This window comes from Camelina sativa, chromosome 19 (genome assembly GCF_000633955.1).
Source record: "Camelina sativa cultivar DH55 chromosome 19, Cs, whole genome shotgun sequence".
NCBI lineage: Eukaryota > Viridiplantae > Streptophyta > Magnoliopsida > Brassicales > Brassicaceae > Camelina > Camelina sativa.
Window position 1 is genome coordinate 16,304,046 of NC_025703.1, and position 18,345 is coordinate 16,322,390.

Here is an 18,345-nt window from a genome sequence, read left to right on the forward strand (position 1 = left end):
TTCAACAACATCTCTTGATGGCAAAACACCCTAGATCTAATCTCAACCTCTCGGTCTGAAAATAGCATTAAGAACACCAATCTAGAAAGGATTTTTTATAAAATAAACATTCAAGCTAAGACATCCTAACCGATCAAGAACACATATTTGTCTATCCCATCCTTAGAAACCTTGATTCACTACTCATATCTCATGGTGAAAAGCATAAAAACACAAATGAATGAAAGTTGCATTGAATTGAAAATAAGATAAAAGTAATAGAGTACAGAATAGAAACTGAAAAGAATAGCAAAAAAAAAAAAATTGAATCCTAACAAAGCAAGAAAATGTGTAATCGCTCTCTCTCTCGCTCAGAAGCTCTCGCTCTCTGGTTCGTGAGTGTCTGCGGCGTCCTTAGGGGTGAGAAGAAGAAAGGGGGATTATATATGGAAACCCCTTTAACCTAGCTGCTCAGTTCTTCCCGAAGGTCTGCTCGAGACGGTGCACGAAGTTTAAGTCGGGTAGTTCCTCGGGTAGGGGTTCGGGTTGTTCTTCCTGCGCTCAGATCCTCTTTGATCGGGTTGAGGTTTGGACTGTTCTTCTCGCACGATCACTCCTTCGGGTATATGTTCGGGTTTTACCTCATTCTTCTCCATTTTGGCTCTAAAACACCTGTTTTCATCCAAAATGCACAAATGCAACAAATGCAGCACCCTAAATGAACTAAATGCAAATTCCTACGGTTAAGGACCTAAAAATGTTAAAGTTAGGGTATATATAATGCAAAATATGGACAAAAAAGGATGTCTAAAACATGTAAATTGGAGAGTTATCAGTCTTTGCAAATAGAGGCTTGTCCTACGATATGGGGCAAAGCAAGCTAATACTCTACCAAAGATCACTACAATTAATCTTAGGAATCTTGAGTGTCTGACTTCTGTGTCATTGTTATTTTCTGTTTCATTATTATCTGTCCAGACAGGGGGATGCACTATCTGAGGGCAACTTGTGAGATTACCTTGGATGGGTCACAAAACTGCATCGGGTAACATACTGATAGGGGGTAGAAAAGTGGGTGTGCCTCTTTTAAATTTAAGTTCAAAGTTCGCTAATCCACGTCAAGATCCATAATCCAAATGAAATAAACATGTTGCATCTTTTTATTTGTGTCATCAGAATATATGTTTATATTCTACACATGTTTAAAGACTTTACACCAGGACTTCTATGTATAATTGCTTATGACTAGGAGTGTCAATCGGGCTGGTCTGGCCCGGCCCGGCCCGAAATCCGTAAAGCCCACATATGTTTGAGTCCGGTCCGGCCCGGCCCAAAATATTTCCGAGCCTATATTTCAAAGCCCGAGCCCGGTCCTAACAGGACTACAGGGATTTTCGGGCTTTTTCGGACTTATATTACCGATCAATAATTCAAATTTATAAGTCTTAAAAAACAGTGTTTAAAGGTGCATTGTAAAACAAATCAATCAAAATTTTAATAACCCATTTATATTCACTACAACCAACTTAATTTAAAAGAAAAAGTTTAAAACTAAATAAAATTTTATACTTTAACCAAATAAAACTATATAATTCATATAAAATATCATATATAAAAATTTTAAAAGTATTAAGCAAAGTTATTAAGTAAATATGAAAACTAGGATTTGAGTTTTAAACTTTATTTACATTAAATCATTAATCAAATATTGCAATCAAATAAAAATGTTAAAAAAAATTACAAATATATTTGTTAAAGGGCTGGTCGAGCTGGTCCGAGCCCAGTCGGGCTAAGCCCGAGCCCAATCGGGCTAAACCCGAATAACCCTATAGCCCAAACGGGCTGAGCCCGAAAGGCCCAATTTTTTTAGACATATATATTTAAGCCTGAGCCCGCTATTTTTCAGGGCCGGGCCGGGCCAGCCCGCGGGCTTTAGCCCCAATTGACATGCCTAGTTATGATCCTAATTGACATGCCTAGTTATGATTCCATATTTCTGTGTATGAGAATTTTGAGAAAATTAAGTATAAGCCATTAGGCTATTATCAGCTAGAGAAATACAACCTACGTTGTTTTCACAAGAAGAGAACAATTTGTTGAAAACCTCTCTGATGATAGTACTTAGACCGATGACGCCTTTCCGAATGAAGAGGTAGGTTTTCACAAAAAGAGAACCAATGGAGTAGGCGCTATGGTTCATCGATCTTAAGTCTCCAACCTTTCCTGTGGTACCTGAGCAGATTGGACTCACTGATCTTAGTAGATACCTGCCCAAGTTTCTACCCCACTTTTAGTACCTACGCCCATATTTGCAGCATTTGCACGAACCGGTTTACCGTACAACATCTGAGCAATGACTTTCTTACAAAATTCTCAGTAGGACAAAAAACCAAATTACAATGAGAGTTTACAAATCTTCCATAGTTCTACTAACACAAAATCTAATCCTGTGAACTCATTTAAGTAGGACACAACAACCCTAATTCTTTTCTTGTTTAATTAAAAACAAATTCTGAACAATAATCATGGTGACAAATCACAAGATTATATCTTCTTGAACACTAACATTAAGTGTCTTATTCTGAAGAACAATGCTTCCTATAACTGCAACTTCATCTTCCACAGTTACAGCCTCACCTACAGAAACCAAATGAATCATAAAAAAAAATAGCGAAATAATTTGTTGAACAAAAAAAGCTTTAAGAAAATACAATGAAGTTACCAAGAATAGTAATCCCAAGCCTCTCACTGTAATCTCCACTAGCCTGAACTCTCGACCATCTACCTATAGATGATTTCCATCCGATGATTGAGTTTATAACAACAGCATTTTCCTGCATTTAAACAGATCAGAACATTAAACAACAAATCTTTTGTAATCATAACAAGAACAACATTACAAACACTGATTCAAATCACCTTGATTTCAACATCGTCTAAGATTATGCAGTTAATAAGCCTTACACCAGGTCCAACACGAACGTTTGCTGAGATCGACACATTTGGACCAATCTTGATCCAAGAAAATTTTAAGTTGGTCATTTGCAAACTAAATAAGAAGTTTTAACTCTAATTCATGAGAAAATTCACCTTTGCGGTTGGATGCAGTTTTACGGATGGGTGAATATAAACATCACCAAGGATCATCGGTTTCCTGTTAGTACCATCTCCTGAAGCTAAAAGATGAGGCGATGTTTGGCGGAATTGGGAAAGATATAAAGACGAGCATTTCAAAGATTTCCTGTTTAAAGCAATTTAATTAGCACACGGAGTAATCCAATCAGAAGAACGTCTGAAACAATTATTTACAACCAACTTACCCTGGAGTCTTAATCTGTTCCCAGAAATCCTTATTCTCATATGTGTATAGTTGCTTCTTTCCAGCAAGAGGTGACAATATATCTTGATCTAATCTCACAAAATCCGCAGGAACGGACCTTGTAGCGGATTGGTAGTTACTAGCTGCCAAATGTGATTATACAAGTGAATAATTTATGAAGTGACCAAAAGATTCATGTAAATGATGAAGCAGATATCTAATTGATAATAATGTAAAGTCTTTGCGAGAGGCTTATAATGAATACTCACATGTGTCTCTTATTTGGCTATATACTCCTTCAATGGCTTTGAAGATATCTGAGGTAAACACATAGACACCACAGTTTATCAAGTCACTGACCTGCATTGAGTAGATAACAAGGAAGTTTTATAAGCTACACAAGATTCAGAGCCAGTGAAGGAAATAAGAAAACAGGATAGTTTTGGAGATAATTACGAAAGTCTCGGGCTTCTCTGTATAATGCAGGAGCTCTTTAGTATCCGGATCAGCTATCAATTCTCCAAACTGGCTGGCTGCTTCTGCAGAAACCTGAAGTGAAAAACCGATATTCAAGTATGTATGATCTTTACGTTTGATTCCTTAGTGATATCTAAAACAACCGATCAGGAAAACCAACCTTGATTACTAGCATAGTTCCAATACCACCATATCTTCGATGTGCGTCTAGGAAAAGTAGCGAAGTTACATCAAAATAAGAAAATGATAACGATGAAGCAGATTTAGGATTTAACAGTTAGATTACCGAGTATGCCCTGAAGAGGGAAAGAACAGCACACATCACAGTTCAGGAGGAAAACATGCGACTGTTCAAGATGATAGGAAAAAAAATATTAGTAGATGAATCAAGAAAACAAATGACTGAGTGAAGCAGGAACTAAAACTGAAAATGTCATCAGAATTCAAACCGGTTTTTCTTCCATAATTCTATCACGAAAGTAATAAAGAGCACCGGCTGAGCCATGGGGTTTATCTTCTTTTAAGTATCTACATAACAAGAGCACGCATTAGAAGGTTTTACACTAGACACCAAAAACCAAAAGCACAAGTGCTACATAACTTACCGCACTGGAATTTTCAGCTCGTTAGATATCGAAGAGACATACAAAGCGAATTCTCTTTCCTCGTAGAATCCAATCAGAAAAATCTGAGCCAGATTTGATATCTATCCATGTCAAATAAACAAAATCTGATATGAGCAATCAAAATTACAAAATTTGAGAACTTTCCCAAGTTTTCTTTCAGCCTTAACCCATTATTCAGGCTACCTTGAGATACTAATGTAACAAGATAAAGTTCATAGTTTGGAAAATAAAAATCATACAAGAACAAGCTTTTTCAAAGTTGTAGATCTTGTTCTTCTAAAATTCCAGTAACAAAGTAAGAGTACGAGATTGGAGAAAACTCAGGGTTGTAACAAACAATCCATGCCATAAGAGTACTAATATGGAACAAGCTCATGTTAAAACTTAAAACAAACAAGCCATGCCACAGAAATCAACATTTCAAAGTTGAGAACTTTCCCATGTTTCTAGCATCCTTAAAGTAATTCTTATACAAGGAAAAAATCACAACTGGAATCATACAATACCACATTGACAATACATCATACTGCGATTTCAAAATTTCAAAGAACAGATTGAGGTGCAACACAAGGACGCATTCATGTAACTGAGCTTTTCAATCTACTTAAGAGCTCTTCACAATTCCAAGATTCTAACTCTATGAACCCTTTTACTTAAACCATCTAAATGCTGAGAACAAACCCAGGATCAAATAGGAGAAAAAAACAAACCTTTTTACAAGCAGAGATAGGATGATGAATCATGGGTTGACCAGCCAAAGGAATCAATGGTTTCGGTGTATTGAACGATAAAGGACGAAATCGAGTTCCTACAATCGAAACCACATTAACAAAAACCAAAATCAAAATCACATTTTTTTCTTTTTCTTTTCTTTTTTAAATAGATCCACAAAAGAAAAAAAAAAAAGATGTTACCTTTGGTCGGACCACCAACCATGATCACGGCGACGACTTTCTCCTCCGACATGGTCGATTCAAAACCCGAGATTCACAATGATATGGTTTTTGTTTATAAAAGGTGGTATCTTTTCAAGTCTCGAATATTCTTAGGTTTTTGAATTTAAGGTAGAAGAAACAGAGCAATGAGAGATTGGAGCCTCCTAAAAAAAAAAAACTTGTTTTTTTGATTCTCGTAGTCAAGCCTGAGCCAAAAAATCGGACCAGAAAACTAGAACCGGTATCGACCCGAAAATATGGATCCGAATCTGAACCCGGAACCGATAGAATTCTATTGGGTCCTAATCTCCTAAACCCAAAAAACCGGAACCAAACCCAAAATCGAACCGAAAACCGAATGGATAGCCGACAAATCCGAAATAAGATAATATACATAAAATACTAGTTATATATTTTTTTTTTTATAACATAGTTATTCAAAGTTACAACTTAAAATTCAAAAATATTAGTTCTTCCTACATCAAAATACTCAACATAACCAAAATTATATTAAAATGTTTAGCTATATTTTTTTTAAATTAACCAATTTAAAAAATATATATTTTAAAAATTTTCTTTTAATATTTAACAACAAAATTTTTGGATAATCGGGTAAAATTCAGGTTATCGGGTTAAATTTCGGGTAATCGGGTACAAAAAACCGAGTCTGGATGATACCCGATTTTTTAGGTATTTATAGGTTTTGAAATTTAGACCCGAACCAATTCAAACCTGTAAGACCCGAACCGAAGCCGAACCAATATTTTCTGTTTACCTATTGGGTCCTAAACTGCTCTACCCGAAAAACTCGAATCCGATCGGTTCCTACCTGAACCTGACCTGAGTACCCAAATGCTCATGGCTAGTCAAAATCAATAAGTCACGTCTTTATCACTGTTTTCTTAAAACCCCGAACCGGGAATCAAGGGGTGGTTTACAAAATCAGAATCAGCCAAACCCGGTTTAACCGGAACAACCTACGTAACTAAAGAGCAGTCTTCAAACACCGCGGCCTGGTGTTATTTCGTCACCGGGAACTTCCAGTGCCAGTCACAGTCGGCTCTACCCTCAATCCGGTGAAGGAGGGTGACGACAGCGAGGAGATACAACCCGACCATCACCACCGCCGAAGTCAAGAACGCCTAGTGAAGTGAATTGAGTTTCTGATTTTATCTTCTTAGTCAGTGAAAATTACAACACGGTGAAGTCTCTGGGCAAGAAGGAATTAGGCTTTTAGGAAGTTTTGCAGTGAAAAAAGATGGAAGCTTTAGGTTCATCTGATTGCAATTTAGAGATTTTGGAAACTCTCTCAGACGATGCGATTCAGGAGATTACTGAAAGCTACGATGGTTTTTTCACCACTGTGGAGTCTCTCATTGCCGGCACAGGAGGTTCTTCAGTTGAAGATGAGTTTTTGTCTCATGTGTATTGTCTCTGCAAGTACGGGCTTGATTCTCTTGTTTGTGACCACTTCCTCAGATCACTCGAGGTATATTATTAGCTTGTACCTGCTTAGGTATCTGATTCTGTTGTGAAGTATGTTCCTTCTCTTATTGGTTTCTGTGGGGACATTTGTTTTTTTTTGGTTTCAGCAAGCTTTTGAGAAGGGAGGTGCATCGAGTTTTTGGCATCATTTTGATGCTTATAGTGAGAAGAAGCTTACTGTAAGAGGATACATAAATAGACCCTTGGTTGATGCTTTGTTTGCTATTGAATATTCTGAAACTGACTTCTAGTTTTGACTAAAAATGGATACTTTGGGGCAGAATTATGGAGAGGAGATTCAAGTGGTGTTATGCAAGGCTTTGGATGAAATTTCTATTGAGAAGCAGTATCATGAGAAGTGTCTGTCCATATTGGTTCATGCTTTGCAGTCGTTTAAAGAACAGTCATCAGAGGATAGGCAGAAATCAGATACAGAAAGAGTTCGTCTTTTTTTGAGATTCCAGTCAATGTTGTCTTCTACTCTAATGACTACTCTTCCTCAACATTTTCCTGGTATGTCCATCTTTGATAGTTTGATTTAAACAACCAAAGAGTCAGTAGTGTGTTCCTTCGTAAACTGTTATTTTCTGATTTGATTGCTTGGAAGTTTGTTTTATATGTTTGCCACTTGTTCAATCATTACTCTCATATTGTTCCTCTCTTTATTATGTTCTTAGAAATACTCCACTGGTATTTTAAGGAAAGGCTGGAGGAGTTAAGTGCAATCATGGATGGAGATAGTATTGAAGAACGAGAGGATGATTGCATGGATTTGGACGAGAAGTTGAGATATAAAAATGGAGAAATGGATGTTGATGAAGGCTATGCCCAAGGAAAACGTTTGGGACATGACAAGTTGGTAAAGAACATTGGGAAGGTGGTCCGTGACCTTAGAAGCATTGGCTTTACATCTATGGCTGAAAATGCTTATGCTTCTGCCATCTTTTTGCTTCTTAAGGTATTTTTATGCTTCAGGGATTTTATTTGCCTCTCTAAGAGTTTTAACATGGTATAAGTAGTGAGTATACATACGAATAACTTGGTACTCTTTTTGGCAATGTTATACTGCAGGCGAAAGTCCATGATCTGGCTGGTGATGATTACAGGACTTCTGTTTTGGAATCAATCAAAGAATGGATTCAGGTAGATTTTTCTGGTCAGATTCTTACTGCACCATCAGATTAGTTTGGTAATGTTGAAATTCCTGATATTTAAATTTCTCTTTTCAGACAGTCCCTCTACAGTTCCTTCATGCACTTCTTTCTTATCTTGGTGATTCTGTAAGTTATGGTACCGCATCTTCTGACCTCACGTCCCCTCTGGCTTGTTGCCCATCTCCAAGCTTTTCCAGAGTGGTGACTCCTTCCGAAGGAATTGTTAGGTGGAAACTACGGCTAGAATATTTTGCGTATGAGACACTGCAAGATTTAAGGATAGCCAAATTATTTGAGATCATTGTTGATTATCCTGAGAGGTATTGTTACTTTTTTTTCTCCCCACATATCTCACTCGAGACCTAATTCAAATATTGCAACAAGTTGAAATATATTGCATCTCTGATGGATTTTTTGTTGATGCAACAGTTCTCCTGCCATTGAAGACTTAAAACAGTGTCTTGAATATACTGGGCAGCATTCTAAGCTAGTTGAATCTTTTATTTCTTCGCTAAAATATCGTTTGCTCACTGCTGGTGCCTCAACCAATGATATATTGCATCAGTATGTGTCGACTATTAAAGCCCTTCGAGCAATAGACCCAGCTGGTGTATTTCTGGAAGCAGTGGGTGAACCAATTAGAGACTATTTACGGGGGAGGAAAGACACCATTAAATGTATTGTTACTATGCTTACTGATGGAAGTGGAGGGAATGCTAATGGTTCCGGTAACCCTGGGGATAGTCTTCTTGAAGAATTAATGAGGGATGAAGAAAACCAAGAGAATACCGGTTTTGATGATGATTTTCACACTGATGATAAGCAAGCCTGGATCAATGCTTCCCGGTATCCTTCCTGTTGTATATTTTCTTAATTATAATCTTGAATCGCATTGGATTTGTCTGACACTTTTTCATGTGCTTTGTCCTCTCAGTTGGGAACCGGACCCTGTCGAGGCTGATCCTTTAAAAGGTAGCCTCAGTCAGAGGAAGGTAGACATACTTGGAATGCTTGTTGATATAATTGGATCGAAAGAGCAATTAGTAAATGAATATCGTGTTATGCTTGCGGAAAAGCTTCTTAACAAGACTGATTATGACATCGACACTGAGATACGCACTGTCGAACTTCTCAAGGCAAGCTCCATTTTAACACTCTTAAGTTCGACTTTACCAAACTATTGGATTCTTTCTATAGTGCTGAATCTAACTTTACATTCTCTGATTATGCCAATAGATACATTTTGGAGAAGCTAGTATGCAAAGATGTGAGATAATGTTGAACGACTTAATTGATTCTAAGAGAGTGAACACCAACATTAAAAAGGCATCTCAAACAGGTTCTTACATTTCTGAATTGTTTACTCGTGCAAGATAGATTCTTGTCTGATACTTTTACTTATTATATGTGTCCATTGCGTGTGTTTAGGCGCCGAGTTAAGAGAGAGTGAGCTATCTGTTGATACTCTTACCTCGACGATACTTTCAACAAACTTCTGGCCACCAATTCAGGTATTCATATGTTTATCCCTCTGATTTTTAATCCATCATGTCATACGTAATATATACACACACATGAAGCGTATAAAATTATTGTCATCGCTTCCATTTACTGAATTAAAAGTGGAATTTCAGGATGAACCTCTAGAGCTACCAGGACCTATTGACAAGCTGCTGTCAGATTATGCCAATCGGTACCACGAAATCAAGACCCCTCGTAAACTGCTTTGGAAGAAAAATCTTGGCACTGTCAAGGTACATCTAGCATAAATACTTAAGTGAATGATTCATGTTTTGGAGTATTCTCGGTAAATCAGATACTGACGTATATCTACCTCTCTGAAATGGCTTTGATGGATTCAGTTGGAGTTGCAATTTGAAGACAGAGCTATGCAGTTCACGGTCTCCCCCACACATGCAGCCATTATAATGCAATTTCAAGAAAAGAAAAGGTTAAATTAAAAGAATCAATCAATACAGATATAACCTCTTCCAAATGTTTACTGAAATAACGTAATTTTTCAGTTGGACCTCTAAAGATCTTGCTGCAGTCATTGGGATACCCGCTGATGCATTAACCCGAAGAGTAAACTTCTGGATAAGCAAGGTATATAATGTAGTTGTTGTCTCCTGCTTTAAACCACTCGTGTAGAGGAAAAGCTTATTTGCAAGTTTTCTGTACTTAGGGAGTTCTGAGAGAATCTACTGGAGCAAACTCAACTACTTCCAACGTGTTAACACTTGTTGAATCCATAACTGATTCCGGAAAGAACGAAGGCCAGGAGCTTCTAACAGGCGATGAAGAGAGTGAAACATCGATTGCCTCTGTGGAAGATCAACTTCGCAAAGAAATGACCATATACGAGGTATGTAAAATGCTTAGGAAACCTTTTCATTCTCAAGAAATATTATAAATCCTAGACTAATTATCAACCATGTTTCAGAAATTCATCATGGGAATGCTCACAAATTTTGGTACCATGGCATTAGAACGAATCCATAATACTCTCAAGGTACGATCTGATATCAACCTAACTGATTATTACAAACGTTGTCCTCTGTAATCATTGATCATTGCTCTGTTTCTTTTTTTCTTTTTTTTTAGATGTTTTGTGTGGCTGACCCTTCTTATGACAAGTCGCTGCAACAACTTCAGAGCTTTCTTTCTGGTTTGGTTTCGGAAGAGAAACTAGAGTTTAGAGATGGAATGTATTTGTTAAAAAAGTAGAAGAAACCCTTATCATGTGTTTGACTAGAACTAGTTTTGTCTTTTGTATCAAGATCCTTGTCTTCTTGCTTAATTATATTTCACATATTGTCCTTAAAAGAAATTGTACTCCGAGTGATATACTGTTACCACTTTCCAAATTGATTAACGGAAATGAAACTTTTCCTACTCTTCTGGACATGTAAACGATACCTTATGGTCTTATGGGTTATCTCTGTATCTCGATCTCGACCTAATTCTATATAATAAAGATGATATCACCTAAGCACGTAATAATCTCAAAAGCTGAGAACTTGAGAAACCTGAAGTTCTCTAGGAGACCTTGTCACTACAAGAGCCGCCGATTAAAAATAACCGTAGGAAAAGGCTACCCGGGACAAAATCACATGAAAAAGGCACATGATGGCATGTTAGGGCTGTGTCCATGTCGTGTGAGAGATGAGAGAATAGCTAGCTTTCAAGACTGTTGGAGTGACTTAGAGCCACTGCAAAAGCTCGCCTTAATCATTCTTCTTGACAAACACAAATTTTTCTTTCACCATTCCTCCTTCTCGACATTCTCTTTCTCTTTGGCCGAGACATGTCCGATGAATTTTTCAATCGTCCATTGAGGCCGATTTTAGGTCAAGAACCAAGTTATAACACTGTCGGTTGACACCAACAATTTATGGTCAGCCAGTTTAGTTTTAAGTCGCCGATTTGATGTGTTTGGGTTTGGTACTTTGGTTAGTGTATTTAAGGAAAAGCTCAGACGCCCTTGTCTTGTTTTAGCCGCTTTCCATTCCCCAAAGAGTTAGAAGTTTTCCTGTAAGTTTTTTCAAGTTTTTGGAGCTCATGTGAGTGAAGATCTGAGGCTAAGGAAGTGAGAGGAGCTCTTTGTGGTCATGTAATGTCTTCAAATTGTTTTATTTCAATTATTACAAATCTTATTTGGACCTATATGTGTCATTGTAAATCCATATATAAGATAGTATTATTTTTGCTCACTAATTAAGCTTTACAAGGAGAAAGTGGAGAACCACATAAACAATCATTGCCGCCAAAGACGCTGGTCAAAAACTTTGTTGCTGGAAGCTTTCCACAAAGATGGTTTTGACTCAAGTTCAATGTTTGCAGTCCAGCCACCGAAACGGGCACCTTTCCATATATCAAGTTTCTTGACAGATCCAAGACTCTCAACGACTTGGTGAACTTTACCTTCCCAAAGTCAAACCGAAGTTTGTTTGCTGACATCTTGAACTCCAACAAAGCTGCTGCCTCGTTCAGGAAACTTGCTGGACTCCCTGAGATATCATTTTCTGAAAAATCGACGTAATGCATAGATTTGGTTCTCACTGGCTTCCAATCTTCGAACCTCACCTTGATTCCACATTTAGCAAGCTTCAAATTATAGATAACAGGTGACAATGTTACCCACTCTGGAATCATTTCGAAATGATATTGGTTGTAAGAGAGATCTAGAGAGCCAATGCCGTCGACGAATTTCATGGCAGGGAATCTACCGGTCAGAAGATTGTGAGAGAGTTTGAGATGAAAAATACTAGTCATATTGGCGAAACTAATCGGCACGGCCCCTGAGAACCTATTCCTCGAGAGATCCAATGTGGACAGCTCTCCAAATTTTGACAAATAGTTAGGAATTGCCCCTGAAAGATTGTGCTGGCTCAGACCAAGGAACGTGACAGTTGGTGCAAGCGATGCAATCGACGTAGGAAGTTTTCCAAAGAATCTGTTGCGGGAGAGATCCAGACCAAGAAGGTTCGTCACAGATTTGAAAATATTTTGAACGGTTCCTGAGAGGCGGTTGGCGCCTAGATCAAGCCAAGTTAACTGAGTCAATTTTGATATCGAACTCGGGATTGGACCAGTGAACCTATTATTATCCAGATCTACATCTCTAACTTGGCTTAGGGCACCGATATTGGCAGGAAGGGGACCAGAGAGATGAGTATGCGAGATGCGAATTAGGTTTAGGTTTGGTAATTTGAAAAGGAATTGAGGAAAAGATCCAGTGATCTTGAGATAGGTGAAGGGAACTGACTCGAGGTGTTGAAGTCTTGCCAACGTCATTGAGATATTTCCCCAGAGAGAGCCTCCGCCACCTCCGTATATTCGCAGTTCGGTGACACGGTCCCCGGTGATGCAAATGACACCCATCCAGGAGCAGCATTCAGTTCCTTTCTTCCAAGTGCTGAGAATGTCCAAAGGATCTCGGGTTAATACCGGCTTTGAAAGCTAAAAGACCCTTTTCGTCATCGGGATGGCACGTGGTAGCTCTAGTTGAAGTTAAACAACTGATAGAGATAACGGCGGCAAAGATGAAAATAGTGAAGGAGCAAGAGTTCATGGTGTTTGTGTGGTGAGTGTCTCAGAGAATGAGAGAAGAAAAACGCAGCCTACTAATAAAGCACAGATCTAGGTTTTTTCTTTTCGGGAGAATCTTTTATTTCTTGCGAAACAAATTACTTTTTCAAAAGTTTAATTTATTTCTTGTAAAACAAGTTACATAACTTGTACGTAAGCAGCTATTACTTTTAATAACTGCAGAGTCAAAGCTATAGATATTTTTTTTCCTAAAATTATCACGTCGTTTACAGTTTAGCAAATTTTTTCCTTTTTTGCTTTGTTTTCTTTTTTCGTTGGGCATTATTAGTTAATTTTATAAAAGTCACGTTTCAAGTGACAACGGATTATGACCGAATTGCATGTGGCTGTAACAGTGGATTCCGAAATTAGAGGTCAATTATAATAAATTATATTATTCTGAAGGATCATTCATTTTACATATGTTCATTTTTCTTTTCTTAATGTTTGAATGTGAACACATGTTACACATTCATGTGTTTATATATCCCAGAGATATGAGAGTTGAGAGCTTTGAAATCCAGATCTTTAACAAAATAAAGATATAAAATTTACAAACTCAAATTATCTTGATATGCATAGCCATGTGACAAAAGCCCGCGGGCTTGCATGGTCCAACCCTGAAAAATGTAAGTTTCGGGCTTACATATCTATGTCCAGAAAAAAAATCGAGTTCTTTGGGCTCAATCCATTTGGGTTATAGGGTTTTTCGGATTTAATCTGATCAAATTCGGACTAGTCTAAAAAGTCCTTTAACAAATATATTTGTATTTTTTTGTTAACATTTTTATTTGATTGCAATATTTGATTAATAATTTATTGTAAATAAAGTTTAAAGCTCTAATATTAATTTTCATATTTACTCAATAACCTTGCTTAATACTTTTAAAATTTTTATTTCTAATATTTTATATGTTTTATATATTGTTTTATTTGGTTAAAGTATAAAATTTTATTTAGTTTTAAAATTTTTCTTTCAAATTAAGTTGGTTGTAGTGAATATAGATGGGTTATTAAAATTTTGATTGAGTTGTTTTACGGTGCATCTTTAAACACTACTTTTTAAGACTTATAAGTTTGAATTATTGATTTGTAAGATAAGTTCGAAAAAGTCCGAAAAGCCTTGTAGCCCTGTTAGGGCCGGGCTCGGATTTAAAATATAGGCTCAGAAATATTTCAGGTCGGGTCGGGCAGGACTCATACATATGCGGACTATACGAGTTTCGGACCGGACCGGGCTGGGCCAGCCTGATTAACACCTCTAATTCATACGCATTTAATGAGTATCAAGATAATCAAAGAGAAAATTTGATTACGTACGAGAAAGAAATCAAATTTGATTAAAAAACTTAAATCTATACAGCTTTCAAGAGTTAGCTGTATAAATTTGGTTTAATTTTGATAAAAATAAAAGTTGCTTTTTAATTTGGTTTAATTTTGTTTCTGGACTATTCTTGTGAATAACAATTTGAATAAATTTGGTTGTAGGTTCCTGCCAAAAAGGCTTGCTCTTAGATTATATTTTTAAAATATAACATTACATTTATCTTTCACATGTGTAAAAAATGTTTTTCTAAAAACTTACAACTAAGGGCCTGACTGGTTCTCCCGCTACCATCCGCAAACGCTGCGTTTGCGGGTGGTAGCGGTTGCTAGCGATTGGTACCAATCACACAAACCACTTCCAGTCGTTCCAAATCGCTCACAATCACTCCAAACCACTGAATTCCAAAAGCTGCTTCCCGCAAGCATTTGCGGTTGGAATTTTTTTTTTTTTAAACTTGAAACAAATCAATGATAATGAAATATTTTTTTATATATCTTTTATCTAACTATTTTATTCATTAAGGATTGGAGAAAATGAAATATGAATACGATTGAAAATATTAAAAAATAAACAATTTGAAGAAAATAAGATTTCAACTAACAATAACCCAGAAAACCTGATGTAAATTTAATGGCACATCACACATATGTTCAAAAAAATCTAAATAAATATAACATTTTATCAGAAATTTAAAAAAAAAGATTATTTTTTGAAAAATATAAAAACAAATCACGAGTCTTCTCAACTCTCGTTTGATCATTACTACCGATGCAACTACTGCCTAACGAAACTTATTGAGTGTGTGAGATTTAAAAAAGAAGATTTACGATCTAAAACATATGTTTTGTCATTTATCAAATTACTTGATTAAAGTTTTGGTAAAAAACCAAATGCATAAACTAATAAGTATTTCAATATGAAATTTATTTGTTTTTAAATAATTATTTTAGTATTTTTAATGAATTTTAATTATAAATCAAGTTTAATAATTTTTTTGATATTTTTAAACATTTATATAATTATGTATTACATTTATTATGTTTTTACCGCTATTGCACCCGCTGGTCAACCAGTCTTAAACTCCCGCAAATGCACCTATTTTAAAATACTAAACCAGTCATTCAAAATGCTTAATAACGCTTGAAACCGCAACCACCCGCTTCTGCAATTTCCCGCAAACGCAACCGCAAACGCTGCGGTTGAACCAGTCGGACCCTAAATTAATTAACTTTAAAATATCATGATATGATAATGGGAAGCAATGAGAAATCAAGTGAAAGCTGAGCTTGATAGGTTCTGGGATCGGGTTTGGGGTGTTGTGGCACCAGAACGGGTGAAGGTTTTTCTGTGGTTGGTTGGACATCAGGCTCTGATGTCAAATTCTGAGCGATTTCGAAGTCATTTATGTGGTTCATCGCTGTGTGAGGTCTGTAAAGGCGGGGAGGAGACTATACTTTATATTTTGCGTGATTGTCCGGCAATGGCTGGAGTTTGGAAGTGTCTAGTGCCAGCTCGGAAACAAGCTTGGTTCTTTTCGGCGTCCTTACTTGAATGGCTCTTTACTAACCTTCACGTGGTAACAGGTTCAGGGGTACTGGTGTGGTCTACCTTGTTCAGTGTTCCGGCTTGGTGGGGGTGGAAATGGAGGTATGGTAATGTCTTTGGAGTGCAACGAAAAATGCAGGGACAAGGTAAAATTCTTTAAGGACTTGGCAACATAGGTAGGACTTGCCCATCAGGCTACAAAGACGACACGTTCTGGACCAGTAAGGGAGGAGCGGTTAATCAGTTGGTCCCGTCCGCAGAGGGGGTGGTGGAAGATGAATACTGATGGAGCTTCAAGAGGGAATCCGGGGTTGGCAGCTGCAGGTGGTGTTTTGCGAGATAAAACAGGGGAATGGCAGGCGGGTTTTTCTCTTAACATTGGTATATGTTCATCTCCGATGGCAGAACTGTGGGGCGTCTATTACGGGTTGTGTGTAGCTAGGGAGAGAAGAGTTAAGAGGTTGGAAATGGAGGTGGATAGTGCATTGGTGGTTGGTTTTCTACAGGCAGGGATTAGTGCGTCTCATCCGTTGTCTTTCCTGGTACGGTTGTGCCATGGCTTTATATCAATGGACTAGGTGGTCCGGGTTACACATGTGCATAGAGAGGCTAACTGTCTTGCCGATGGTTTAGCAACCTATGCTTTTTCTTTACATTTAGGCTTTCATTTGTTTGAGTCTAGTCCATCTTGTGTTGCGGCTTTGCTCTCGCAGGATCGTAGTGGTCATGCTATACCACGAGCTGTTTGTATTTAAGTTTACATTTCATTAATAAATTAAGGGAGTTTACTCCCTTTGTTCTACCAAAAAAAAAAGTGGAAGTTGAGCTTGTTCCTGAAGATGTTATGTTTGTACCCGTTGGACCAATGACAAGGGCAAGGACCAAACAGCTTGCTGGAGCTGTTCAGTTGATATTTTGAAGATATTTAGAGCAAAGAGAACATGGGAAATTATACTGGGGATGAATTCTATCAAGTCCATCCCACTATGAGCCTAATACAAGCCCAAAAAAGCCCAAGATAATCACTTTATTTTGTGATCAAAGAAGAGTGACGAAAATTGAGTTCAAGTCACCTTGGGAAGGGAAACATGCACCAAGAGTTGGGTCTTCATTCAACTGTTTATCTTTATTGTGTTTTAGTTTCAAGAATAATTAATTCTTGGCTTTGTGACCAAGTTTTCTATCTCTTTATAAACACATGTAATCTCATTTGAGAAATCAATCAATCAAGAAATATTTTATCTTTTATTTGAGAGTGGTAAACTTCTTTGTTCCTTTGGAACTTTTCTTTCTCCTTGGTGGGTTACATCAAATAGTTTTCGGTATATCAAGTGATTCTACAGCACTTGATGTTGCCTTTCATTAGCTGATGATTGAAGAGTCGTTATAAGAGAGTCTAGGGCACAAGGATTTTTGGGATTCGTCTCACGCCTTGTCATCTGTCTCCGCGAAGCTTCTATCTAAAGTTTCACAACCTTGCTTTGTTAGGTTTGTTTTAAGAGAGTTTGGAGCATCAGGATTTTTGAGTTTATCTCACGCCTTATCATCCAGTTTCGCGACCCATCAGAATTCTAGGATTATCAGTCTACCTACCTTAGAGCATCGATTCCTTGGGAGAATCACATCAACTGGTATCAGAGCCCGCTCAAGGACTTTTGATATTCTTCTAATCAAAACCTTTCATCTTCTCATCTATCCATCTTTTCATCTTTTTCTTTCATCTCTTTTCTTTTTTGTTTCTCTCATCTTCTATTTATTCATCTTCTTTCAAAAAAGCAAAAAAAAAAAAAAAAAAAAAACCCCATTCTATTCTACCAAAAAAAAAACATGTTCTATTCTACAAAAAAAAAAAAAGAAAACATGTTCTATTTTATTTCATTTCATCAATCTATTCCATTATATGTCTTTTAAGGTAACAAGTTACTGAAAACCTTTGGTATCTCATTGAGTTGAGTGGGATTAGTTTTATTGGAACCTCGGAGAGAACCACTGTTGTGAGAACATTTTGAGAGATTGAGTGAAACAATTGTGGGAAACACTTGAGAGAAACACTAGTGAGATATTTTACTACTAACCGTTTGTTCAGTTTTGTAGGGAAAAATGCGGTGATAACTCCGAAAACAACAACCCAAGAAGGGAACAAGTGGCAGGCCTTTCGCCTTTCCAAATGCAGGCTTTGACGGGGCATTTAACTCAGTTTTTTCGCACTGAAATGGAGGCTATGCACCAGCAGATTGAAAGAGCGCAACAGCCTCAACAACAGCTTGAAGGGGAACCCGATCAGAGGGGCAGAGATCGACCTAGGCGTAACAGATATGAAGAAGACGACTACTACAGCCAAAGAGGCATTTCGTCTAGTGAGAGTCAAAGGCGTCCAAGGCGAAACAGAGAGGCTAGGGGGAGAAAT

General features: G+C 37.3%; 2 protein-coding genes and 1 pseudogene across 2 annotated transcripts; 1 reads left to right on the forward strand and 2 right to left on the reverse strand.

The window, feature by feature from the left end:
* On the reverse strand, nt 2,325-5,529 carry LOC104766503 (mannose-1-phosphate guanyltransferase alpha-like). Its single transcript, XM_010490406.2, has 13 exons — nt 5,316-5,529; nt 5,112-5,209; nt 4,381-4,481; nt 4,225-4,303; nt 4,062-4,122; nt 3,936-3,982; nt 3,755-3,847; nt 3,568-3,658; nt 3,300-3,441; nt 3,070-3,220; nt 2,899-2,991; nt 2,702-2,813; nt 2,325-2,616 (listed from the first exon to the last, which is right to left on the reverse strand). The coding sequence occupies exons 1-13, from the start codon at nt 5,365-5,367 to the stop codon at nt 2,516-2,518; spliced, it is 1,221 nt and encodes a 406-aa protein (XP_010488708.1). The 5' UTR covers nt 5,368-5,529; the 3' UTR covers nt 2,325-2,515.
* Nucleotides 6,338-10,787, forward strand: LOC104766504 (anaphase-promoting complex subunit 2-like). Its single transcript, XM_010490408.2, has 16 exons — nt 6,338-6,825; nt 6,929-7,000; nt 7,103-7,334; nt 7,499-7,779; nt 7,893-7,964; nt 8,051-8,295; nt 8,405-8,821; nt 8,910-9,111; nt 9,212-9,314; nt 9,404-9,486; nt 9,610-9,729; nt 9,838-9,926; nt 10,000-10,081; nt 10,161-10,340; nt 10,419-10,487; nt 10,580-10,787. The coding sequence occupies exons 1-16, from the start codon at nt 6,595-6,597 to the stop codon at nt 10,700-10,702; spliced, it is 2,601 nt and encodes an 866-aa protein (XP_010488710.1). The 5' UTR covers nt 6,338-6,594; the 3' UTR covers nt 10,703-10,787.
* Nucleotides 11,693-13,049, reverse strand: LOC104767882 (annotated as a pseudogene).

Bases quoted from the DNA above. Each gene is read 5' to 3' on its own strand.
- LOC104766504 (XM_010490408.2), top strand. From the start codon at position 6,595: ATGGAAGCTTTAGGTTCATCTGATTGCAATTTAGAGATTTTGGAAACT. The intron at 7,965-8,050 runs GTAGATTTTTCT...TTCTCTTTTCAG, and splicing joins CAATCAAAGAATGGATTCAG to ACAGTCCCTCTACAGTTCCT. The intron at 9,487-9,609 runs GTATTCATATGT...GTGGAATTTCAG, and splicing joins ACTTCTGGCCACCAATTCAG to GATGAACCTCTAGAGCTACC.
- LOC104766503 (XM_010490406.2), bottom strand. From the start codon at position 5,367: ATGTCGGAGGAGAAAGTCGTCGCCGTGATCATGGTTGGTGGTCCGACC. The intron at 3,659-3,754 runs GTAATTATCTCC...TACTCAATGCAG, and splicing joins CAGAGAAGCCCGAGACTTTC to GTCAGTGACTTGATAAACTG. The intron at 3,221-3,299 runs GTAAGTTGGTTG...TGCTTTAAACAG, and splicing joins GAACAGATTAAGACTCCAGG to GAAATCTTTGAAATGCTCGT.